General features: G+C 36.1%; 1 protein-coding gene and 1 long non-coding RNA gene across 2 annotated transcripts; both read right to left on the bottom strand.

Moving 5' to 3' along the window:
* Window positions 1-27,513, bottom strand: LOC133983959 (secretory phospholipase A2 receptor-like). The gene is made up of 18 exons (XM_062423175.1): window positions 27,490-27,513; window positions 26,346-26,417; window positions 26,085-26,174; window positions 24,964-25,272; window positions 24,711-24,877; window positions 24,462-24,574; window positions 13,959-14,035; window positions 8,710-8,889; window positions 8,462-8,625; window positions 8,237-8,349; window positions 8,040-8,160; window positions 1,814-1,883; window positions 1,539-1,610; window positions 1,228-1,317; window positions 757-1,002; window positions 506-669; window positions 252-373; window positions 1-175 (listed from the first exon to the last, which is right to left on the bottom strand). Exons 2-18 carry the CDS (start codon window positions 26,359-26,361, stop codon window positions 49-51), a joined length of 2,241 nt encoding a protein of 746 aa, XP_062279159.1. The 5' UTR covers window positions 26,362-26,417; window positions 27,490-27,513; the 3' UTR covers window positions 1-48.
* LOC133983672 (uncharacterized) lies at window positions 961-1,864 on the bottom strand. The gene is made up of 4 exons (XR_009925381.1): window positions 1,814-1,864; window positions 1,539-1,610; window positions 1,228-1,317; window positions 961-1,002 (listed from the first exon to the last, which is right to left on the bottom strand). It is a non-coding gene; the product is annotated as an uncharacterized LOC133983672 (long non-coding RNA).

The raw sequence follows: 27,513 nt of genomic DNA, 5'->3' as shown, positions 1-27,513 counted from the left end.
TTAATATTTACAGACTATCCAGTAACCTTATGTGTGGCTTCTCACTGTTTAAACAGATAAAACCTGCTTTTTGCACAACCATCTTTTTCCTATACCACAGTTCACTGATTTCCATCCTTCATTATGGACAGAAATTACACAGCGGCCTTTGGTAGGAGGTTCTGTTATCCAGGATCTGAGGGAAGAACACAATGTTTAGATCAAGGCTGATAGATTTTATGATTCAAACTGTTTAGGAATGTGTCTTTTACTTGTTAGCAGGTTCACTTCCATCGATCCACTTCCATTTCCCATTATTAGCTCTCAGTCCAATCCAGTAGCCATCGTTTCCTGAACTCCCAGAACTCCCAGAACTCATATCATTGATGAATGTCTGAGGACAACAGAAAGACACTTATGATAGATATTTAAACACTGAACTTAAATAAACACACTGTGGCCCACAGACTCAGAAAATAGAGTTTCATTTTGTATACTGTCATAAAATTCACACTTTTTTTATTACCTTTTCATCTTCATTAACTATTACAACCAAATCTGAATTCTTTCCTCTGCAGTCCTCTTGAGCTCTATCCCAGTTTCTCCTACGAGGAGGATCAGGGTCATTGACTTCATAACAGCTGGACAGGTTGTGCTGCCAGTCGATTTGGCAAGGTTCACACTGTCTACCTGATATAAGAGACCAATAAATAAACAACATTACTGCATTGTGACATTTCTATTGGTGATTTTTGGATTTATGAGATCTGAACTTACGTCCGTTTTCTTTTTTTGGGCAGTAGGCATCAATGACCCGCTGGGATAGAGTAACGTCGTTCTCCACATTTCGTATTTGTTCTCTGAAGTTGTCGTTCTGTTTCTCCTGCTCCTGTTTTTGTGTGTTCAGCTGCTGGTTTCGTCTCTCCTGTTGCTCCAATCGTGTCTTCAGCTGTTTAATTTGCTCCATCTGATCTTCGTGTTCTACAGTCAGCTTGGCGTTGTTTGAAGAAATGACAGAGGTATCTACAGTCAAACAGAAAGTGTGTGGGCTGTGAGCAATCTCGTCATTTCATCACAAGTTAACAAGAAAAAAGTTGGATTTGAACTGTCACATGAGTCATTATCAGTCGCCCTTCATTAGTTTCATAGAACAAACCTGTGACAGGAATCACTGCAGCTGAGTATTAATAGAGACAAATACAGTATATTTGCTTACAGATGGCATAAAGTGACTGATTAGATACTCACAGTGGATACGCAGGCCAATGATTACCAACAGTAATACCCAACTCACTGCTACTGGTAGAAAAGGCTGAATAAAGGAGCAACACTTCTTATCTGAGAAAAAAGTACAGATTCAGCAGAATTAGGTCAACAATGTGTTTTAACAGTCAAATGACCTTTAAAAAAAAAAATCCACATTAAGAAAATAAACAAACCCTTGTTTTAGAAATATAGATATAAAGCTTTTAAGCATTCACACTTCCCATAATCATCATTAAAAATGTATTCAACATTTTAATTCTAAAATTTTGTGAGGTAAATTGTAGTAAACATACTTGAAGTGGGTGATATTTTGTTCATGGTCCATACTGCGGCATTGACATAGTCGTGTTCTTTCTCAGGTTGCTCTGAAACAGCACAGACACACAACACTTATCTTTTAACTTTTTTTTTGTTAACGTAACGTTTTAACGTAAGTGTCATTTCAGGAGTGTTACCTGCCAATGTGTTGTCATGTATCAAAAACATTAAAACGAAAAAAAAAAATAGCACAGTTTCACTAAAATATGAGAACCTTATCAAGTTTTGTATCTATTAGAAAGCATCTTACCTCCAGATGAAGAAGCATTTTGATTTTTAGAAGCAGCAGGGAGCATCTCTGTGTTTCTATCAATCCTGAACTAAAGAGACAGCCAGCCTGCAGTCCTATATAAAGACTATAAGTATATATAAAGTACAGAGGAGTGGGCGATTTTTAGTTCTGCTTTAAGTTGTTTACTTGGCGGCTAAAACCTTTCGTGTTAGGAAATATTTTCCTCTGGCGTCTTTGCAACATTCTTTGTAATGCTACTCAGTTCTCTTTTTCTGAAAAGACAGTAACACCTGTTGGGTAACCTGGTCAGCTTTCTCTCACAGCCAGAAGACCTTATAGATGGATAGATGGACCAATCAGTCTCAATTTTAAAAACAAATCTCTTTTTCTCACACAGTCTATATGGTGCCTAACATAGATCTGTGTTTGGAATTTGACAAAACATCAAGACTTACTTATAAGGAATTAATTTGCTCAAATCAAGAATAGTTTGAATGATAGAAGAATCTGTTAGATGAATAATGAATCAGCATTTTTATGTTTCCTAATTACTTAAACTATGTATTAATTTCAGTGCTGCATTTATAAAAGTTACGTTGGTCAACAACATTTTAACTGCAGTGTTAGTGCTGTATAAAAAGATCTGTAAGTCCTTTTGTAGCAGGGTTTTATACTGTGATGTGCAAAAAGCCAATACATTTCCATCACTGTGGGGTACTGGACAGACAGAATTTGCTAAACTTTGAGAATTTTAAATCATTTTCAAATTTCTGCCTTTTTTTAAAAAGTTTGAAATAGTTGGACCCTGTCCTGGGTATCTGATGAGCTGAAGTAAGGAGAGCTCTTGGAGACTGGAGATGTCTTAAGCATAAGTATTTATTTAGACTCAATATTGAAGAGAATTCAGGGTGTAGACACATGGTACAGGTGATCAGTGCAGTAAGAACCCAAAATTTTAGGCCCAGTGAGCTATGTGGCTGAGGACCAACACGCTGTGGTTTTGTTGTGAAATGTGTGCTTATTACCAAATTTTGACCACAGACAGAAAAACAAAAGGGTACATTATGTTCTGCTTTTGCTCTGGAGCTCTGCTCCTTGGTTGAGGAAATAATATTTTATCTGTGTGTGTGCTCAGGAGTGGGCAACTGGTCGTGCTGTTTTGTTGTGAAATGTGTTGTGGTCAACAGCATCCACAGCTAACCATCTTGAGCTGTTATGTAATATTGACCTACCTTAAGGGACTACAGGTAAAAATGAGCTATACATTACATTAAGTCATAATAGTGATTTTGCTTTCTAAAAGTTTGTTGTTGAGGTTTTTTACAGTTGTGATTGACCATCAGTAGAGTTTTGTTGTGAATTTAGTTGCTGATTTGCCATCGTCAGCTGCAGGTTTTCTGTAGTCAGCTTAATGTTGTTTTGAGAAATGATTGATTGATTAATCAAATGTTTTTGACCATCCAAAACATACAGATCTAAAATTGTTAAAATCATTGAGGATTAAATTGCAAACAATTCAAAAGGTTTATTTCCTTTGTGGTCTTCCACATACAGTCTAACAAACAGCATGAAAATAATAACATAGGACAAAAAAAGGTATGCCAACAATTAAATACAGTACATGGCGAGGTAGGGTGGTCTTCATGCTCTAAACTTCCTTCATTATGTAAACTATATGGACAAAAGTATTGGGACACAACTCTTAATCATTGAATTCAGGTGTTTCATTCATACCCATTGCCACAGGTGTATAAAATCAAGCACCTAGCCATGCAGTCGGCATTTACAAAAATGTGTGAAAGAATGGGTTGTTCTGAAGAGCTCAGTGAATTTAAGCGTGGCACTGTCATAGGATGCCACCTTTGCAATGGCACTTTGTGAAATGTTTTCCCTACTAGATATTCCACTGTAAGTGGTATTATTGAAAAGTGGAAGCATTTAGGAACAACATCAACTTAGCTGCAAAGTGGCAAACCATGTAAAGTCATAGAGCAACAAATGCTGAGGCACATAGTGCATAAATGTCGACAACACTCTGTTGACTCAATAACTGCAGAGTTCCAAACTTCCTCTGGCATTAACATCAGCACAAAAAACTGTGTGCCAGTAGCTTCATGGAATGGGTTTCCATAGCTGTGCAGGTGCATGCAAGCCTTACATCATCAAGCACAATGCCAATCGCCAGATCAATCAATCTTTATTTGTATAGCGCCAAATCACAACAAAGTCATCTCAAGGCACTTTAGACACTACACATAGAGCAGGTCTAAACCTCACTCTTCAGGTTTAATTTTAAAGAGACCCAACATGATGGAGCGGTGTAAAGCACGCTGACACTGGAATCTGGAGCAGTGGAAACGTATTATGTGGATTGATTAATCATGCTTCTCTGTCTGGCAGTCTGATGGACCAGTCTAGGTTAGGTGGATGCCAGGAGAATGTTACCTGCCTGATGGCATTGTGACTGCAGTTACCTAGGTCAACAACTTTTTAAACTGCAGAACATAATCATGATAATCCTTTTGTAGTAGGGTTTAATATTGTGATGTGCAAAAAGCCAATGCATTTCCATCACTGTGGGGTACTGGAGAAATAGAATTTGCTAAACTTTTAGAATTTTAGATTATTTTTACATTTTTACCTTGTTTATAAAATTTTAAATAGTTGGACCCTGTTGTGGGAATCTGATGAGCTGAAGTAAGGACAGCTCTTGGAGACTGGACATTCAATTCTGAAGAGACTAAAGGGTGTAATCACATGCTACAGATGATCAGTGCAGTAACACCCCAAAGTTTGAGGATGTCTACAAGAAGGGCAAATATTACCCCATTAAGTCATTTCCACTTCCCCGTAGCCTAAATGGGAAGTTATTGGTCAACCTTATTCTAAACATGCACTCCTCTTACCTAGCTCATACCACTCATCACCCAGAAATACTTAGACTTTGCTTACGACCCTGAGACAACTGCTGGCTGCTTATCTTATTCTCTCTAGTCAGACGCCTTGGTTACAATAGAATCTGTTGATGGGAGTACATTTAGATGCCATTGTCGAGACCACTGATAAAATATGAAGCTACTGTTGACCTAGAGAGACCATAACCCTAACAAGGAAAATTCCTTTACAGGCCCTCCTCTGCTGTGAGACTTTGTAAATACTTGCTCAGTAAGTTTTATTAAATCCTCCAGAATATTGTCTATAAAAGATTGTACCATACCATTTTGTTGAACTAAATTTCACTACATTTGGGAAGTTGACATTCTCTGTAAAAGCCACAACTCTGTGGAAAGCTTTACTTGATGACATGAGGAGCTGCAGTTTCACTCACTCTGGAGCAGTGAAAACGTATTATCTGGAGTGATGAATCACGCTTCTCTATCTGGCAGTCTGATCGACCAGTCTGGGTTAGGTGGATGCCAGGAGCCTGCCTGACTGTATTGTGCCAACTGTAAAGTTTGGTGGAGGGGGGACGATGGTATGGCATGTTTTTCAGGGGTTTGGCTGAGTCTCTTAGTCCCAGTGAAGGCAAGACTTACTGCTTCAGCATACCAAGACATTTTGGACAATTCTATGCTTCCAACTTTTTTGGGGACAGTTTTGGGAGGGCAGAACCCTGACCTCAACTCCATCGAACACCTTTGGAATTAACTAGAATGGAAATGGTGAGCCAGGCCTTCTTGTCCAACATCAGTGCCTGAACTTAGAAATGCTCTCCTGGAGGAATGGGTAAACATTCCCACAGACACACTTCAAAATCTCGAGGAAAAACTTCCCAGAAGAGTGGAAGCTGTTATGTCTGCACAGGGGGACCAACTCCACATTAATGCCTATGGATTTAGAATGCAATGTCATAAAACCCCTGTAGGTGTAAAAAGCTTATGTCTATATAGTGTATGTCAGGTTATAAATAACTGAGAAACCAGCTTTTCAAGACCTCTTTGAATATGTGCGCTGATGTAATGACGTTTAGACTTAAATGAAGGTTGATCTGACTCAACATGTGTAAAGGGATGAAGCTTTAATTTTTTACTAGTTTGTTTTGTGTATTTTGGAGTTTGTTTTTCAAAAGCTGCAATAATCTTTTGTACCAAGAGGTGGCAGCATCATCAAAGTGACCCTGAACCAGAGCTCCTACCCACATATGTAAAATTATTTATCTGTGACTTCTCTACATATAATTTAACCCTTGGGTCTATCTCACTTACTTTCTTGTGTTACCTAAATGATAGAAAGATTTATTATATGACTGACATATGGAGTTACTGTTAAACTTCGGCAGTATACACCTTAACATGAGAGAATGTAAAAGATAGGATTCCTGCTTCAAAGTAAATGTTGAATGTGGCTTTCACTGTATGTCCCTGAGCGCTGAAGGTGCGTTCAAATGTAGAAGCAGGTGTTTAGGATAATGAGCAAAAACATTTCCATATATAAGAAAATCAAATGCATAAAATCACTGCTCTGGTTTAAATCATTTCACCACCAAATACAACATTTGGCCCTATTTTTCACTGTTGGGCCACAACCAGAGCAAGTAACAGACAAACAGTTTGGTAAACTTAAACAGTCAAAAGAAAAAGTTGCAACATAAACAGTTCGGTTTCCAACAAAAACAATAAAATAGTGCAGCAGTATTTCCTTCACAACTTACCCTGAGCAATGCACAATGACACTGTGAGGGGAGGAAGCAGCAATGTGTGTATGTGTGAGAGAGAGAGCAGGATGGATGGGGCGTGGGGGATTACATAAACAGGAAGTACAGAAGAGGTGATGTGCAGATAGATAGTTTTCACAAGAAACATCATTAAAAGCTTATTTAGTTCTTACTTCCTGATGTTGCTGTTGCTCTGGATTGCTACGTCTATCACCATTGCCCTTTTCTGTTGTTTGTTGGCATGATGTCCGGTTGGTTAGCCATCACCAGTTTGTCAGTCTAGATCTTGAAGTCCCACAGGTTGGTCATTCTCAACCACCTTAGGTTGTTTTGTGTGTGTGTGTGTGTGTGTTTTCTGCATTTTAATACACACATCTTCCTATTTAATTCTAAAAATGGATAATAACAGGATTTGTAGTACTTGTTTTGGGACCAAACATGATGAATTATCACATATTCATCATGCGAGGTAATCACTAAAGTGAAGCTCCACACTAACTTTTAAGCAATTTAGTCAATTTTTCATAAATTAACAAGAAAGAAATAATTTGTATTGTTTGTCAATGGTACACTAAGTACTAAGACAGAATGTTTTTTTACAGAAGCTCCATGGGAGAAGAATCATGACAACTGAGACATGCACATGATATAGATATAAATATAGATATGTGTGTATCTTCTACACTGTACCTGCTCATTGTATGTAAGTTTAGAGTCCTGAGATGTCCAGTCTAACACAGAGCTAACACACAGATTAACATACACTCCACACCTGACATGCACTAATCCTCCCACATAATGGAATATTAAATATTATATATTTACTAAAAAATCAGATATTGCTTTTGATTTTTGATTCAACAGAATATTTAAAATAATAAAGCAAATTAAGATGGCATGGAAAAGATGATGGGTCCTTTTAAACTTATATTTTATTGCACAACCTTTAAAGGCAGTCACTGCAAACAAGCGATTTCTGTAGCCCTCTAAAAAAACATCCTCGACTGTGTGGAATTACTCATCCCGTCTTTGTGCTCTTTTCTGTAAATCTGTGTAATGTTATTTGACTTGATGAAAGCTTACTGACGTTTTCAGGGAGATATTTATAAGAAAAAGACAATGAACAACAAGGTGTGGCAGCAAATTTATTCACTGGAGATACAAGACTGAAATATGAATTCACTTCTAGATAAATAGATAATTGTTAACCAGTCATCTGTACATTGAAATATTCTTTTCATTATAATACAATTTTAGAAAACAACTCTGGGAACATTTTGTTGAGAACAAGTAATGCAGCTCCCCATGTTGGCCAATCAGCAGTAATAATTAAACTGTTACATGAAAATAAAACAGGAAACAAAATCTCATCTCTAACAAAGCAGAAGAATAGCTTTTATGTGTTTAGTATTCCCTTTAGCACACGTACACACACACACACACACACACACAGCACATACATGAATAGCTTATTCTGAATAAAAAAATCTTTGTTTGGTATTTACAGCCCAGTTGATATGATCTTACATGTTATTAATCTTTACAGAGTATCCAGTAATCTTCTCATGTGTGGCTTCTCACTGTTTAAACAGGTAAAGCCGCCCTTTTGCAGATCCAACCGTTTTTGTTTCCGCAGCTCACTGATTTCAATCCTTTTTTATGGACAGAAATTGCACAGTAGCTGTTGTTAGCAGGTTGTGTCATCCAGGATCTGAGAGAAGAACATAATGTTTAGATCAAGGCTGATAGATTTTATAATTCAAATTGTTTAGGAATGTGTCTTTTACGTTTCAGCCAGATCACTTCCATTGATCCACTTCCATTTCTCTGCTAAAACTTTCAGTCCAATCCAGTAGCCAGTGAGTCCTGAACTTCCCCAACTGTTACCACTGATGAATGTCTGAGGACAACAGAAAGACACTTATGAGAGATGTTTCAACTTTGAATTTAAATAAACACACTGTGGCCCACAGATAATACATGTCATAAAATCCCCACAGTTTTCTTATTACCTTTTCATCTTCATTAACTATTACAGCCAATTCTGAATTCTTTTCTCTACAGTTCTCTTGAGCTTCCTCCCAGGTTTTCTGATCATCAGTATCGGCGTTAATGACTGCATAACAACTGTACTTGTTGTGCATCCAGCCGTATAGGCAAGGTTTACACTGTCTGTCTGAAATAACAGAGACCAACAAATAAACAATATTATTGCATTGTGACATTATTATTGGTTATTTTTGGCCTTGTGTGATCTTACTTGCATCCTTCATTGGGCAGTAGATGTCCTTTATCTGCTGGGCTACAGTAAAGTTGTCCTTTATGTTTTGTATTTGTTTTGTCAAGTTGTTCTTCTGTGTCTCCAGCTTCTGGTTTTGTGTCTTCAGCTGCTGGTTTTCTGCAGTCAGCTTGGTGTTGTTTCCAGAGATGACAGATGTTACTACAGTGACAGAGAAACAGGTCGATCTTTGAGAGTTTGTTGCAATTTCATTTATGTATAAAAAAAAAACAGTTTGTAAAAATGTTCAACATTATGATAAAAACATTAAAATGTCACGTTCACATTAGGATATGATCAAATTATATGAAGGCTATGATGAAATTAGTAGGTAAAGTAGGTTGCCTATACAAACGTTAAAACTTGTTTTGCATGCTGTAAATATTCCTCCTGTTCGTACCGACATTTAAAATATCTTTTTAACATTTGTGCACATAACTGTAGGATCTCCTCCATTTGAAGCCATTATGAACAGAAGGAATGATTGCACCAAGCCAAAACTGTAACAGTGTACATATAAACATCTGACTATTGTTTAAAAACTGACTTAAAATACATTTCAAGCTGTCCTTTACATAAGAACTAACAATAATAACAAGCTATGGAAAAAGAAAAATATTTAATTTGATCTGATATTCACATAGAGGATACTCACAGTAGATATGAAGGGCCAAGATTACCAACAGTATCACCCAACTCACTGCTACTGGTAGAAAAGACTGAATGAAGGAGCCACACTTCTTATCTAAGAAAACAATAAGGATTGAGCAGAATGATGTCAACACTTTGATTTCAAAATGTGGAACATCCAATGCTTAAAAAAAATGAAATATTGTCAAGTAAAGTATGTTTCTAACATACCTGAGGTGGCTGAAATTTTGTCCACAGTGCACGCAGCTGTATTAATGTAGTCACTTTCTTCTTTCTTATCTGAAACTGTTCAGATCAAACACTGATGTTTAAATTTCTGCCGTAAATTGGCTCTTATTTGCAGAACATCCAATCTTTTGCTGCCAATGTGTTGTCATGTATCAAAAGCATTAAAAAGAATAAAATAACATACTGCTTCACTAAAAGATTAGAACCATCATTAAGTTTTTATGTATTAGAAAGCATCTTACCTCCAGATGAAGAAACATTTGGATGTTTAGAAGCAACAGTGAGCGTCAGTGTGTTTCTGTTCATCCTGAACTAAAGAGACTGACAGCCAGCAGTTCGGTATGAAGACTATAAGAACATATAAGGTGTAGAGAAGTGGAGGTTTTCAGTTCTGCTTTAAGTTGTGACCGTTAATGCTTCTTGAATTTTTCGCACGAAATATTGTTGTTAAATGGTTTAATCAGTGTTTCTGCAGCATATTCTCACACTGCTGCAGTTCTCCTTTCATGACCTGACCTTTCAACCTTTATCATGATCAAATGCATTTCTTCCGACACTGAAGACCCATCTGATAAATCATAAATACACGCATCTTAATTTTTACTTTAATTCAAAACTTGACATATTTTGAAAACATATTTTGTGACTTAATGATAAAAATAAATAATGTCCCATCAGAGAAACTGAGCAGCTTCAATGTATACACACAATTATCACCTATTCATAAGATGTAATGATTAAAGAGTAGCTTCAGACCTGTTTTTTAAGTAATTTAGTCATTATGTCACAAATTAATAAAGGAAAAATTCATTTAGACTGGAAGTTTTCAGTTTGATTTTTACAGAAGACGCCTGGGATAAGAATCATGGCAGCTGAGAAAAACACATGTTAGAGATGCTTACAGATGATCGACAGTTTATACCTGTAATTAGTAAATATAAAAGATTGTGATTAAAACAGCATAGGGGGTGGGGGTGGGGGGTGTATCTTAGAGTGGAAAAATTATTATCATTATAATCATAAAAATTATATGTAATAATGTGCTTTAACACAAACAAATGGGCTGTTTTTAAATAGATTTTGATATTGAAAAACGACCACCACATAAAAACGATACACACTGAGTGTTCAGCAAATGTAAAGGATGGATGAGTGGATAGATTTTTAATTCCAGAATAACTTATGAACAATACATTTATTATCCATCTGTCTACCCATCAATGCTGCTCAGTCTGTCTGAATGCAGATATTTATTTTTACTACGTTTGGTCAAAAAAGAACATTCAACGCAATCGTGTTATTTATCAAATTTTGACTTAATGAGATGAAAAGTTGTGAGTATTAATAGAATATTGTGTTTTATCATGATGAAAGTTGCTGATTAAAGGCAAACAACAATAGCGTGAAAAAATGCCACAGACACACCAATTTAAAACCATTAAAGGAGAAGAACTCAGCATTAGCCACAAACCAAACCAACCTCAAACCAGAATTAAAACCATACATGAAATATTCAATCGTTAAAAATACTTTTCCCACAGAGCCTTTATAAAGGACTGATGGTAAACTTTAACATTTGATGGACAGAAATACACAGAAGCTGACTTTTACTTTTTAAAAATCCAAATGTTTCTCATGTTTTTATGTAGCTGCAGCTGTGGCTCAAGAGGTACAGCGGGTCGACCACTAATCTGAAAATTGGTGGTTTGATTCCCGACTTTTTAAGTCCAGATGTTGAAGTGTCCCATGGGCAAGATACTGAACCCCAAATTGCTCCCGATGGCTGTAACATTAAATCTGTGTAATGTTATCTGACTTAATGAAAGCATTATAAAATTGCACAAGGTGCAACTACAACGTTTTGTCACACTATGTGTATGTTGTAGGTATATGTGTGTGAATGTGTTGTGTGTAGTCAATGTAATGGTGCTATATGCAGCTGCATCAGCACTTGTACCCAAGACACATTTCCTGTCAAGGACAATAAAGTTTATCTTATCTACTGACATTTTCAGGGAGATATTTGTAAGAAAAAGACAATGAACAACAAGGTGTGGCAGCAAATTATTCACTGAAGATACAAGAATGAAATATAAATGTATGTCTATATAGACAGATAATAGTTAACCAGTCATCTGTAAATTTAAATATTATTTTCATTAGATACAATACTTAAGAAAACAACTCTGGGAACATTTTGTTGAGAACAAGTAATGCAGCTCCCCATGTTGGCCAAACAGCAGTAATAATGAAACTTGCATGACAATAAAACAGGAATCAACATCTAATCTCTTACAAAGCAGAAGAACAGACTATAAGGAAATATAATGTATAGAGAAGTGGGGGGTGTTGTTAAGAGCAGCTCTGGAGGAGGAGCAGGAAGAGGAGCTCAGTCAGAGCTGATACTGCACTGAGGTCAGGTGTGAGTCTCTTTCCAGTGACCTGCAGCTGAACCCTGAACTTCACTTACAGTAATTATATGACTGAGTGAATTATGAGTTCCTTTGTTTCTTGTTAATTTAAGATTTCAGTCATTTAATGTCTGAGTATCTATATTGAATTGGTATGATTGCTTGTTTATTGTGGTACTTACCAGTTATCTGACAGCCATATGTATTTTATTTATTGTATAATATTTAATACATAGAGTGACATGATTTCTATTTTCTGTTGAGATAAAGCATTGGTTGTTGTCAGCCACCACATGTCTGTACCATACCTGCCATACTACCTGCAAGAAATAAGTTAAATGAATCAAAATCAGATTGGATTCTCCTGGTGTCTCATTGTGCCTGAACACACACCCTCAGTGTTCATCACAGGTCCTTGAATTCATCATATACCCTTCTCACAGTCCTAAATAACTATAACTATAACTATAAATAAGTATTTTACAGAGGGTTTTAGTTCTGCTTTAAGTTGTGGCGGTTCATGCACATCTGATAAAATTAAAATTGTACCTTTAATACAAACCGTAATCTTAATTTTTCATTAATTCAGAAAATGATCAATAACATGATTTGTGGTGTTTGTTATTTTGTGACCTATACTATTTTATTTATTTACTTATTTATACAAATAAATAATGTGCAGTAAGAGAAACTGAGCATCGATCTTCTATTTCAACACTCCCAGTTATCACATATTCATCAGACATTATGGCTAAACAGTAGAGCCACACTCATTTTTTGAGCAACCAACATAAAGTGTGTTAGTAAGTTTTTGGGCCACCAGGTTCTGCAAGAACAGCTTCAGCTTGTTGTTGATGCCACAGTCTCTGAACTCTACTGGAGGGATGAACGCCATTCTTCCAAAATATATTCCCTCATTTGGTGTTTTGATGACAGCGCTGTCTAACACGTCGCTCTGATAGCTCCTATAGGTGTTCAGTTGTGATGAGATATGGTGACTGTGAAAGTGACATGATATGATTCATAATTTTCATACTCTTCAAACCATTCAGTGAATCCTCCTATCGCATGGATAAAGAAGATAAACAAATATAACATACAACAGGATAAATAAATAACATTGATGCATAGTGATACTATTATTAGTTGTTTTTGGACTGGAGTTTTTACATCTGAACTCGCATTTTCTTTTGGGCAGTAGGCATCAATGCTCTGTTGAGCTAAAATAATGAAGCTGTATCACCATCTTCAGCTGATGGTTGTTGCAAGACTATGTGTTAGTAAAATGTATCTTTTGATGTACAGAAAATAAAAAAGTTTAACGTTAAATCTGTGTAAAGTTATCAGACTTGATGAAAGCAAACTGACATTTTCAGGGGAGATATTTGTAAGAAAAAGACAATGAACAACAAGGTGTGACAGCAAATGTATTCACTGAATATACAAGACAAATATAATTATACTTATAGATGAATAGATAATAGTTAAACAGTAATCTGTACATTGAAATATTCTTTTCATTAGAATACAATACTTAAGAAAACAACTCTGGGAACATTTTGTTGAGAACAAGTAATGCAGCTCCCCATGTTGGCCAATCAGCAGTAATAATTAAACTGTTACATGAAGATAAAACAGGAAACATCATCTCATCTCTAACAAAGCAGAAGAACAGCTTTTATCTGTTTAGTCCCTTTAGCACACGTGTACACACACACACACACACACACACACAAACATACAGCTCATACATGAATAGCTTTTAGAAAAAATCCCACATTCTGAATAAAAAATCTTTATATTGATATTTACAATCCAGTTGATATGATCTTACATGTTATTAATCTTTACAGAGTATCCAGTAACCTTCTCATGTGTGGTCTCTCACTGTTTAAACAGATAAAGCCGCCTTTTTGCAGATCCAACCGTTTTTGTTTCTACATCTCACTGATTTCCATTCTTCGTCATGGACAGAAATTGCACAGCGGTCGTTGTAAGCATGTCCTGTTATCCAGGATCTGAGGGAAGAACATAATGTTTAGATCAAGGCTGATAGATTTTATAATTCAAATTGTTTAGGAATGTGGCTTTTACGTTTCAGCCAGATCACTTCCACCGATCCACTTCCATTTCCTGTCTTCAACTCTCAGTCCAATCCAGTAGCCAGTGAGTCCTGAACTTCCCCAACTGTTATCACTGATGAATGTCTGAGGGCAACAGAAAGACACTTATGAGAGATATTTAAACAATGGACTTAAATAAACACAATGTGGCCCACAGACTTCATACAATTCCCACAGTTTTGTCATTACCTTTTCATCTACATTAACTATTACAGCCAAGTCTGAATTCTTTCCTCTGCAGTATTCTTGAGCTTCCTCCCAGGTTTTCTGTTCATCTTCTTTTTCAGGGTTATTGATTACATAACAGCTGGACTGGTGGTACAGCCAGCCCTGCAGGCAAGGTTTACACTGTCTGTCTGAAATAACAGAAACCAACAAATAAACAACATTACTGCATTGTTATATTATTGTTGGTTATTTTTGGACTTGAGTTATGAGATCTGAACTTACTTTCATCTTTTATTGGGCAGTAGGCATCAATAGTAACGCAGTTCTCTATTTTTTGTATCTGTTCTGTTAAGTTGTTCAGTGTCTTCAGCTCCTGGTTCTCTGCAGTTAGTTTCTTGATCTTCATTTCTGAGACATTATATTCCTTTGTCAGGTTTCCAATGATGTCTGTCTGATTATCTTTGTCTCTCCTCAATCTTTCAATTTCTGAGCTGAGTTCGTTGTTAAGGTCTGTCAGGTTGCGATTGATCTCCAGAAGAGTTGTTTGGTTGTTTTTTAATGAATTCAGAGGCTGTTTCATCATCTTCAGCTGTTCATTTTCTGCAGAGATGACAGATGTAACTACAGCAACAGACAAAGGAAAGGGTCAAGCTTTGAGAAATTTGTTGCAAGGCAATTTTATTTATGTAACACATTTTATACAAAAACAAAATTTAAAAAAATCTTTAACATTATCATAAAAATATCAAAATATCAGGTTCACATTATGATGTGATTTTCAGTTCTGCTTTGAAGCTGTGACAGAATTGTTAAATTCATAGATAATGCTGACTTGTGTTAAATACATGTAAAAAATAAAATAAAAACAATACTCAGGTGTCCCTACAAACATTAAAACTTGTTTTGTGTGCTGTAAATATTCCTCCTGTTCATACTGACCATTAAAAGATCCCCTCTAAACGTGTGTGTGTGTGTGTGTGTGTGTGTGTGTGTGTGTGTGTGTGTGTGTGTGTGTGTGTGTGTGTGTGTGTGTGTGTGTGTGTGTGTGTGTGTGTGAGAGAGAGAGTGAGTGAATGGATGAATAAGAGCTAAATTATTAATGAATAATTAATTTATTTAATTTGTGATTGATTTCCAGTAGAGTTGTGTGGTTTTGTTTTAACTGCTCCAGCTCTCTTACATTATTCTTGTGATAAAACAAAGAAACTGCAAAAGGAAAATTTAATCATTTGCCACTGTTGGAAGCTACTTCTTGTCTGTTTAACTTCAGGTTTTCCAGACTTTTGGAAGTTACAGGCTCCTGTTGTGTTTCTAAAATGTTAAAGCTGCTGACAGACATGCAGCTAGTTGTTTGACATATTGAGCATCATCCCATGTATTTTGATATTAGGACACTTGACTGTAACGTTCGTAGTGTTTCGCAGTATCTCGTCCCATTCTACCTTAACTCAAAATGAAGAGTGATGATATTCTTTATTTTTATTGTTAATAAATCCAACAATGTGTTCGTCCTTATACCATTATTTTCTGACTTCCATTGCCTGTCTGTCCGACTCAAACAAACCCACTGGTTACTAATGACTTCACTCAATTACCATTCAAAGATTTTAAAAAACTAGAGCACATACATTCCTTATTATGTCCAGAAATTAATCTTTGTTTCAGATTTTGAGAAAAATTACAGGCATAAACTTAGATTTGGTCAAACAAACTGCCAATAGATGCTGTGAGTTTCTAACTGTTGCAAACATATGACTATATCAAATAGTGGTTACAGAAGAAAACTGGTGCTTTTTTAATGTCTGTCTCATGTCTATATCTGAGTTCATGTGTGGACTGTCTGTTTTGTATACTTACAATAGACACTGACTATGATGCCCACCAGCAAAATTACACAAAAAATCCCCAAACAACAAGCCATCACCTGATAGTGATGATGTTTGTTGGTGACTTTCTGGTCTGAAAAAAAAACAAGAAATCAAAATCATTTCATTCATATTTAAGATTTACTATATTGCAGCTTACAGCAGAGAGTGATGGGGAAGCTGCAGGAAGGCAACAAAGGTGTGAGGTCAGATTTGTCACAATGGGCCTTTTCTACAGGACCAGAACCTGCAGGTTTATGCACAAACAGCACAGATCGTACAAAGGGAACGAGCACTTGAATTTCGCTGTACTGTCGTGCAATGACAATAAAGGTATTCAATGATGGTTCACCGAGACTACGAAACAGACCTATACAAAATTTTGTGCTGATCCATCAAGTAGATGTTGAGATATTTCACTCACTACGATTCAAGTCATCATTTGCAAGGAACCATGCAGGGTTAGGGTTAGTGATCAAATCATTGCTGCTGACTAACATTACTCAGCTCAATGAACCAAGTGAAGGAAGCTTTTTAATCCCAAATCTATAATTTTTCAGTCTGCTCATCAGTGATGCAGTGCTGAATCATCAAGTCTATTATTAACCTTTATCTTAGTTCGAAAAAACATTTAGGAGGAATCCTCATTTACAATCGTGTCAAGAAACAACAGTGCAAAACAATATTAGTTAGTAAATACATGCAAATAAAACAATGAATGAATACAAGTTAAGAGATAAGATTACAGTGAAGTTAAAACATTTGCAATCAATGTATATAATAATATATATTATATATAATGTATTATTATATATAATATTTCATCAATGCTTAAAATGTCAGCAGGGCTAAATTTGGTAATGACAGAAAGCATGCAAAAAAAGTAAATAATTTCTTGAACTGCATCAATAAAGAATGAATATTATACTTATTTTGCCTCTCTTGACACTACTTGTGGCTACTAATCTGTAATTTTGTGAAACTTCGGAGACTGTGGCAAACAGTGCACCAGATAGAAGTTGGACTGGATTTGACTTGTAGGAGATCTGATATAATATGATATTATACCCCCAGAAATGTTGCTAAATATAATTAGATTGAGCCTTTTGAATAGAATGATGATCTCAGGATCATTACTATACTGCCATCTAGTGGTTTCATATGAGAGGTTCATCCTAAATAAAATCTTATTGGAGGGGAATAGGCCTGCATTGTTCAGCTTTTCATGTGCTCATTATTGTAAAATGATGTTAAAGTAGCAGCAGTACTAAAGGCACTACTACAAATGTTCCCAGTAGCAGTTATATGTAAATGTTGCTTACATTGCTTTTGAACTTACCATCAGCTGCTTGTTCTGCTTTTTTCTGCGGAACCTTCACATCATTATACACAGTTTCTTCCTCCTTTTTAGCTGAAAGTTTGAAGGACATAATGTCATGGTTAAATACTGCGTAGTGTTCATGGTCTTTTAAAGGCCTATTCCATACCTTTTTCTTTGTGATTAATGGAATAACAGCTGTTGACCCTACCACAGCTTCAAAACTGTGCTAAAGATGCTGAAATCAGACTTTCACAGTAAGAAAATACTTTACAAAAAATCTATTTCATTACACATTTTCGTGACTGTTGTAGGCAGCTGTGATCTTGGTGAAATTTCCATACATGTTTAACACATAAAAATGATCAGCTTTGACTAATAATTATCTGATATGTAAAATAATTAAATTACAAATGACTGCCTGTCCCTTATTTTTTTTTAAATCCAGAATCTATGAATATGCAAATATAAGATAAGAGAAACATTCTCGCTGTAGCAGATGAAAACTCACATACATCGTTCTGCACAATAAAGTTCAAACACAAAAGTGAAGCAACGATAAGCAAAACACGTTTTTACGTGTAGGGCATCTTTAAATGAAGACCAACAGTATAAACTGATATGTTGGGATGAAACTAATTAAAACGTTTCTTTTTTTTTGCTAACACCAGTTGAAGAGAAGAACGTGTGTCAATAGACTTCAGTGTATATTTAGGAAATTGTAGCTGTGGATAAGCATGAAATTGAACATTTCCTAATATGTTTCTAATGCAAAGGACAGACACACTCCAAAATGTAGACTACTGTACCTTCATTTAAATTAATCTATTTGTTTTGTAATTGATATTGCACATTAGCAATTGCCAAACAGCAATTCCACATTGTTGTGTTGCTTTTTTACTCTGTACTCAGTCCACATGATAAATGAAGATCAGATTTTTTATTTGTTTTGCGTTCTGGTCGTAAATCAGATTTCACTTACAGGACAACAAAGATTTAACATGTCCTAATTTGAATCTTTTAATCCATAAAGATTCCAACTAACTTTCCTTCCAGTATTAATTTAACAGAATACCCACACTTTAAAATACAGGATCTGATCCATATAATGTAATATTTATTCTAGATTTACTATATTAAACCAAAAGAAAATGGAAGCCTACCTTCACGTTGGGAGTTTGCCTTATTTTTAAAAACAACTGAAGCGTAGTTAATCTCCTCTGCCATCTCTACAGTCTGTCTGTTGAGCTCGGACTAACTTGTAGACAGCCGACTGCCACTGTAATTAAGCCACAGAGCAACCTAAGAGCAGAAGTGTCTGTTTCCTCTGCTGACCTCTCGCAGCATTAAAATTAACAACTTCTGCTTGTGGTTCAGAAAATTATTTTGTGCATAACTGGCCTGGATATGAACCTCAAACCATAAACACTGTGTTCTTGTAATATGCAAGGATAGTCTTCAAATTAAAGAAACAATTACCACCACTTTACTAAGGAAGAGGGTTTAACTTTGGACTTTTAATGTTTACTTATTATGGAAACTCAATTCATGGTGTCCTTACAACAACCAAATAAACTGGTGGTTTTGACAGCTCTGTTCTATGTAATTGGTGTTAAACTGCTGTCAGTAACTTTTCCACTACACAATTCCAGCACGACTCGCCTCGACTCGGCTCGCCTCGCCTCGGTACGGTTCCAGAACAGACCTTTTCCATTACAAAAAAGTACCTACTCAACGTGGGCGGGGTCGTCATAGCACGGCTCCGCGAAACTGCCGTGACTTCGTTTTATACGCGACACAAAACACATAAACAATGGAGGACATTGAGGCAGTAATGAACTTGCTGCTGTATGTGGCTTTTTGTCACACACAAAGCAAGAAAATTGAGCCGTATGGCTGTAACTATGGTTGTAATGCTGCTGCCGGTATTTAAAAATGCCGGGTTTGATTCTTGTGTGGGACGGCTCATGACTCTTCCAGCGACAACTACCAATCAGCGGCCAGCAGTGTGTCGACGTCACATTTTAGTACCGGCTTGGCTCGCTTGGAACCTCACCAGAGCAGGTACTAAAAAAGGACCAGGTACCAGGTACTTTCCCTAGTGGAAACGCAAAAAGAACCGAGGCGAGTCGATGCGAGTCGTGCTGGAACGGTGTAGTGGAAAAGCGCCATTAAACACCCAAACACACAGCCTTTACTCTTACTGTAAGACCGCACCAGTATGAACTCGTTTTGTATGTTTTCCCACTTTGTTCAGCCAAGTTTTATATTCAGTAGATTTGATCTGTAATTTTCATGGTTTGTCATATTGTTGTTTTCTAGGCGATATTTCTCAGTTTCTAAGTTGAGATTTAGTTTAACTTGTCTACTTAAATCTTGAATCAAAATGGAAAAAAACAAAGAGAAATGAACTTTTCTTCCTGGTCAAGAACAGGAGATCTTAGTAAATGATAGCCACCGCCTTATACATTCTACATCCTCCTTTAAAGCAGCCAGACTCATCAGTGATCTTAAAATGTAGGTTTAAGGTATGTTTAATGCTATAAAAGAGGAAGTAAAATTTGTACTGTTTGTCCAAACTTTGGAATCTGCATTGGGTCAAATAGCTTGCATGATGATTGTGAAGATGTGATGAGTTTGAATATTTCATTTTCATTTTGGATAAGATAATTGATGCCTTTATTGTCACTGTACTTAAAATACAATGGAATTGATAGTGCCCATCACAGTGGTGTTTTGACATAATACTACTGCATACATACATACATACATACATACATACATACATACATACATACATACATACATACATTCAGCAACACATAATCAATCACAACCTTTTATAAAACTATACAACAAACAAAAACAAAAACAAAGCAGGTAAAATTAAGACAATGCAGGTTAGTGCTGTAAGAGTCTATATTAGGTATAAAGTGGTTGAATGGTCACAGTGTGTTTATTTAGAGTCTGGATGGATTTGGGAAAGAAACTGTTCAAGAGTCTGTTGGTGCATGTTTTTGTTGACCTGTACTGCCTCCCTGAAAGTAGTGGGGCCCGGGGTGAGAGGAGTCCTTTATAATGGTCTTTTGGAAAACTACTTTTATACTCCCATCATTGAAAGGTGGTGGTCCCACAGTGTTGAACAACTACAGACCCATCTCAAAACTTTGTATTTTAGCTAAGCTTCTTGTGAATGATCAAATGAAAGAGTATTGAAGTTTAAATAACATTTAATCTCATCATCAGTCCGGTTTTAGGAAACAACACAGTACAGTAACCACTTCCTTAAAAGTTTTAGATGATGTTGTGGAGGCTTCAGGTGCCAAGAATTACTGTGCTGCACTTTTCATTGGCTTGTCTGAGGCATTTGACACCACTGACCATGACATCTTATGTTGGATGCTGTCAGACATAGGCCTGTCAGATGAAGCTGTTGGCTGCTTCTCTAAATTACCTCTGTAACTGTAAGCAATGTGTGCAGCTCAGTGGTCTCTCCTCCAGCTTTCTTTACACCACCAAAGGTGTACCACAAGGTTCAGTTATAGGTCCCAGTCTTTTCACCATCTATGTCAATAATCTGTACATCTTTATGCCAATGATACTGTTGTCTATTGTTGTGCAAGCACTTTTGCCCTGGTATTTGAAGGTTTGCAGATTGCATTTGATAGTCACAACTAGGTGACCTCAGAATAATGCTAAATGGTGACAAAACCAAGTCTATGTTGTTTATCTCTCTGTTGGAGCATGCACAAAGCACCCATTTTTTAAATTATTTGTTTAAACTCCCCAGTTTTTACCATGTTGATAATCAGTGCATCAGTCTTTCCACTCAGCATTGTGTCAGTGCTTCACTATCACATTCAAGGTTCAAGAAGTTTATTGTCATGTGCATAGTAAAAACACAGAGGTTCAGACAATGCAATGAAATTATTACTTTACTGCTCATGTTACACACAACCAACACATGACAAAAAGATGCACACAACAATAATATATTAAAGTTTGAAAAAAATAAAATTAAAATAAAATAGAAAGAAAAGTGCCAAAAACCTGAGTTAATTGTAAGGTGACTCTGTGCTTTGTGCAAACAGCATCAGTGTGGATGCTGGAGAGTGGTAGATTCTAGTATTAGTAGTGCTGCACGATATGGACAAATTATCGTATCTCAATATTGAAGTCAAATGTCTCGATAACGGTACGATATGTGATATGACTATGATTTCACACTTGTTTGAAATTTAAAGTGTAGCAACAGTGAAAATTAAGCATTCTTAAACAAAACAGCATAATAATACCACACTCATTTTGCACTCATCGTAAAGTAAGGGATGGCCACTTGAGAAACATTTGGGGGGCATGTACATTTTTAAGTCAAATGCATCATTCTGGTTCACTCGGCACAATTAAGAGGTTATATCTATAAAAATAAATGTCCTTATTGAAACCAAAAAAATCTTTTTCTTGTCTTCCTGATGACTTGGAAGTGGATCAAATTCATAATTGAATTTACACTGAAGCTAAAGCTGCTGCGTGCACGCCAGTGTTTCAGATTCAGAGGTTTGAGGCAGAGCTGCAGGGTTGAGTGGAGGTGTGGGGAAGTGTATTTGTGCTGTTGAGGCTAATAGCCTGTGGATAGAAACTTTTTGAGTTTTGTAGTCCTTGATTTGACACTCCTGTAGCATCTCCCTGATGGCAGGAGTGTAAAGAGACTGTGTTGTTGGTGTGTGTTGTACTTAATGAAATCTATTCCACTTGCATATTGAGAGGATGCTCAGGATGTTTTTTTCTGTTATAAAGTCTCTATACTGTCAGCAGCCTTTCTGTTAGCTAACTGTTAAAGAGCCATAATGTGAGGAGCCCTCATAGTCGAGTAGTTAGTGTGCATGTCTTACAGTAGCCAGGTCTGTGGTTTGAGTCCAGCATTGGGCCTTTGTTAAATGTATTCCTGTTTTCTGTCAGCAATTGTCAACAATCCCCCCGAGGGCCGCCCCTCCCCAATATCAGGATAGGTATTTTTGGTCATATCACGAAGCCCCAGTGCCATGCATCAATTTTAACACCTATAAGGCCATCCTTGTGCTGCTGCTTCTGCCTTTAGTAGCAGCAATGATGCTTCTATTAGAGAGACTTCCATGCTAGAAATGTACATATGATTTATATACTGTATATGGATTTTCAGGCTGTTGGGTGTACCTGAGTTTTTTGTTGTCACATTTCAGTTTTGACTTGACTTGACTTGAATAAGACTTCTTATATTTATGTAAATATTGGCTATGGTGAGAGAAGTTTCACTGGATTAGGAAATTAATCTTCTGCATGTAACCCATCCAAACAAGGCGCAATCGCAAGAACTTGCATCTGATCTTGACTCTGACAACCCAGGGCTCAACACTGCATGACAGGTTACGAGAGAGAGAGAGAGAGAGAGAGAGAGAGAGAGAGAGAGAGAGAGAGAGAGAGATGTTTAAGTGCCAGAGAACACAGCAAAACACCATACACACCCAAAAGCAGTTCAATACAAGAAGTCAAATAAAAGTGCCCTCCTTCTTTTTTTTTTTTTTTTATCTAAAAATGTTTTAAAATATCAACATTCAACATACATGTTAAACATAAATGTCTTCACATTAAAATAAGTTATAAACCAAAATGAATAAATAGTACAGGCCTAGTAGGGTTGGCTATCTCACTGCCTGTATGAGAATAACTAACAGAGGGCAGAGTACACCACTGTGTTGTCATTAACGTCATATCATCAAATACATATTCTCATTTTTTTCCTGCTGAGACAGAAGACTCATCTGATAAAATGAAATATTAACTTTTAATACACACATCTTTGTAACTTATAACTTTATAAATAGAAAGTTTTATTAAATGGTAGAAATGTGTGTTAATCTGATGTGTTTTCAGTGTGCAGAAAAACATGGAAATGTATTTGATTATGATAAAAGTTACTGTCCTTTGATGAAAGGAGAACTGCAATAGTGTGAGAATATGCTGCAGACACACCAGGTTAAAACCATTAAAGAAGATTTCCTGATAAAAGAACTGTTACGACTTCAAAGCAGAACTAAGACCATGAATGAAATAATACATTGGTGAACTTTTACATTTCCCACACAGCCTTCATAAGGACTGGTGGTGAACTTTAAACTTTGATGGACAGAAATACACAGAGGCTGACTGTTTAACTTTTTAAAAATCTAATGTTTTTTTGTAGCTGCAGCTGTGATTGTTATTGGGGCAACTATGGCTCAGGAGGAAGAGCTGATCGTCCACTAATCTGAAGATTGGTGGGTTAGGGTTAGGTTTCCTCCAGTCCAGATGTTGAAGTGTACTTGGGCAAGATACTGAACCCCAAATTGGTCCCAATTGTGTAACATAAATCTGTGTAATGTTATCAGACTTGATGAAAGCTTACTGACATTTTCAGGGAGATATTTGTAAGACAAAGACAATGAACAACAAGGTGTGGCAACAAATTTATTCACTGGAGATAAACGACTGAAATATGAATTCACTTCTAGATTAATAGTTAACCAGTCATCTGTACATTGAAATATTATTTTCATTAGAATACAATACTTAAGAAAACAACTCTGGGAAAATGTTGTTCGAATAGCTTGAAGAAGAAGAAAAAAGCCCAAAATCTGAATAAAAATCTTTGCATTTTTGTATTGTTATTTACAATCCAGTTGATATGATCTTACATGTTATTAATCTTTACAGAGTATCCAGTAGCCTTCTCATGTGTGGCTTCTCACTGTTTAAACAGATAAAGCCACCTTTTTGCAGATCCAACCGTTTTTGTAATCACACCACGCTGATTTCCATCCTTGGTTTTGGACAGAAATTGCACAGTAGCCGTTGTAAGCATGTTCTGTCATCCAGGATCTGAGAGAAGAACATAATGTTTAGATCAAGGCTGATAGATTTTATGATTCAAACTGTTTAGGAATGTGACTTTTACTTTTTAGCCAGAACACTTCCATCGATCCACTTCCATTTCTCTGCTTCAGCTCTCAGTCCAATCCAGTAGCCTCTGTCTCCTGAACTTCCCCAACTGTTATCACTGATGAATTTCTGAGGACAACAGAAAGACACTTATGAGAGATATTTAAACACTGAACTTAAATAAACACACTGTGGCCCACAGACTCTGAAAATAACATTTCATTTCATATAGGACGTCATAAAATTCCCACAGTTTTCTCATTACCTTTTCATCTTCATTAACTATTACAGCCAAGTCTGAATTCCATCTTCTGCAGTCCTCTCGAGCTTCCTCCCAGGTTTTCTGACCAGTATAAGTATCAGGGTTATGGACTGCATAACAGCTGGACTGGTGGTGCAGCCAGCCCTTCAGGCAAAGTTCACGCTGTTTGACTGAAATAACAGAAACCAACAAATAAACAATATTACTGCATTATCATTGGTTATTTTTGGACTTGAAGTATGAGATCTGAACTTACTTCCATCTTTTGTTGTGTTGTAGGCATCAAAGATCTGCTGGACGACAGTGTTCTCTATGTTTTGTATTTGTTCTGTTAATTTGTTCTTCTCTGTCTCCAGCTGCTGGTTCTCTGCAGTTAATTTATTGATCTTCATTTCTGAGTCATTATATTCCTTTGTCAGATTTCCAAAGATGACTGTCTGATTATCGTTGTCTCTTCTCAATCTTTCATTTTCTGATCTGAGTTTGTTAAGGTCCGTCAGGTTGGTTTCCAGTTGTATGTTTTCAGCAGTCAGCTTGTCGTTGTTTTCAGAGATGACAGATGTAACTACAGCGACAGACAGAGGAAAGTGTCGAGCTTTGAGAATTGCAAGGCTATTTTATTTTTGTAACACATTTTATGAAAAAAAAACAAGTAAAAAGAATCTTTAACATTATCATAAAAACATTAAAATAACAGGTTCACATTATATGAAGGCTGTGAGGAAATATAAAAATAGGGTTTTCAGTTCTGCTTTGAAGCTGTGACAGAGTTGTTAAATTAACATAATGCTGAACTGTGTTAAATAAATGTTTTACCTTATCTTGGAAAATTAAAATGCTGCATTCACATAAAAAAAGTGTCTTAAAACAATACTCAGGTGTCTATACAAACATCAAAACTTGCATCTTGCAACTTTTGCATGCTGTAAAAATTCCTCCAGTTCAATCTGACAATTAAAATATCCCCTCTAAACATGTTGTATGCAAAAACCTATATTCCAAACCTCAACTGCTAATATGAGGTTTGTGTGTTTGTGTGTGTGTGTGTGTGTGTGTGTGTGTGTGTGTGTGTGTGTGTGTGTGTGTGTGTGTGTGTGTGTGTTTGTGGAGCTTAAAAGCACTATATTAAATGCAGCCATTTAACATGTTTGCAGATAACTGTAGGATCTCCTCCATTTGAAGGCCGTTATGAACAGAAGGAATGATTGCACCAAGCCAAAACTGTAACAATGTACATATAAACATCTGACTATTGTTTTAAAACTGACTTAAAATACAATTCAAGCTGTCCTTTACATAAGAACTAACAATAATAACAAGCTATGGAAAAAGAAGAACTTTAAAATTTGATCTGATATTCGCATAAAGGATACTCACAGTAGATATGAAGGGCCAAGATTACCAACAGTATCACCCAACTCACTGCTACTGGTAGAAAAGACTGAGTGAAGGAGCCACACTTCTTATCTAAGAAAACAATAAGGATTGAGCAGAATGATGTCAACACTTTGATTTGAAAAATGGGCTTTTTATAGATTATTGATTCATTAGAAAAACTTTCAATTATTTAAAAATGTGAAAAATCCAATGCTTTATAAAAAAGGAAACCTTGTCAACTAAAGTATGTTTCTAACATACCTGAGGTGGCTGACATTGTGTCCACGGTGCACACAGCTGTATTAACGTAGTCACTTTCTTCTTCAAGTTCCTCTGAAAGAGTTCAGATCAAACACTGATGTTTAAATATCTGCAGTAAATTGGCTCTTATTTACAGAATCACATCCAATGCTGCAAATGTGTTGTCATGTATCAAAAGTAGGGGTGTGACGAGATTAAAACATGCCGATATTTCTCTGTAAAGTAAATGTTGTCTCGTGAAGCAATATTAAGGGTGCACACCAAAAAAAAAAGGAAAAAAAGACAATTGGTTTTCTATCGCTCATTTGCACATCATGTCTTCTTTTTCTAATGTCACGTGTGGATGTATTAACCTTGTTGCAGTGGGCGCCCTCGTTCTAGTTGGTGAACTAACAGCTTCTTCCTGCTGATAAGATCTCACAGTCAGCAGTAGGAGATGAGGAAAGGAGCAGCTGTAGGTTGACCTCAGGTCTCTACACTGAGAGCCTGAGGGAGGAGGAGCAGCAGCCTAATGATAAAACCAGTAAAATGAGTCACACTACCAAATTATAACACAATTTATATGTTCTTCTACTTGTGTATGTGTGTGATATAGGATTTATGCAATTTACTTTTATTTCTGTGTATTTTATTAGCAATATGTTATAATTAGTGATAATTTGACTCTTTATCTCATTTATATACTAGGATTGTTTCTATTCTTTATAATTCACTTTTTGGTATTTGTGATTGTATATAATTTAGGTATTTAAGGTTGTAAATTCCATAAATACCAAAATTATCTATCTATCAAATATCTATATATATGGGGAAACCTTTTACAGTGCTGCATACTGCGTATGATAATTCATACTTAGAAAGCAGAACTTAAGTGACTTTCATTACAAAATGATTATTTGAAACATTTTAAAATGCAGCTGCAGTATTTTGCATTTTGTGACTTTCAGATAAAAGAACAGTCATATATTTCCTCATTTAAGTTTTCTTTTTTTAAAAAGTGTTAAAATCGTGTCTCGTCTCGATCTCGTGAGCTGAGTGTATCGTCACACCCCTAATCAAAAGCATTAAAAAGAATAAACTAACATACTGTTTCACTTAAAGATGAGAACTTCATCATGTTTTTATGTATTAGAAAGCATCTTACCTCCAGATGAAGAAAGATTTGGAT

Source organism: Scomber scombrus, chromosome 7 (genome assembly GCF_963691925.1).
Source record: "Scomber scombrus chromosome 7, fScoSco1.1, whole genome shotgun sequence".
NCBI lineage: Eukaryota > Metazoa > Chordata > Actinopteri > Scombriformes > Scombridae > Scomber > Scomber scombrus.
Note: the sequence above shows the minus strand (reverse complement) of the source record. Positions and strands in the feature narration are given on the sequence as shown.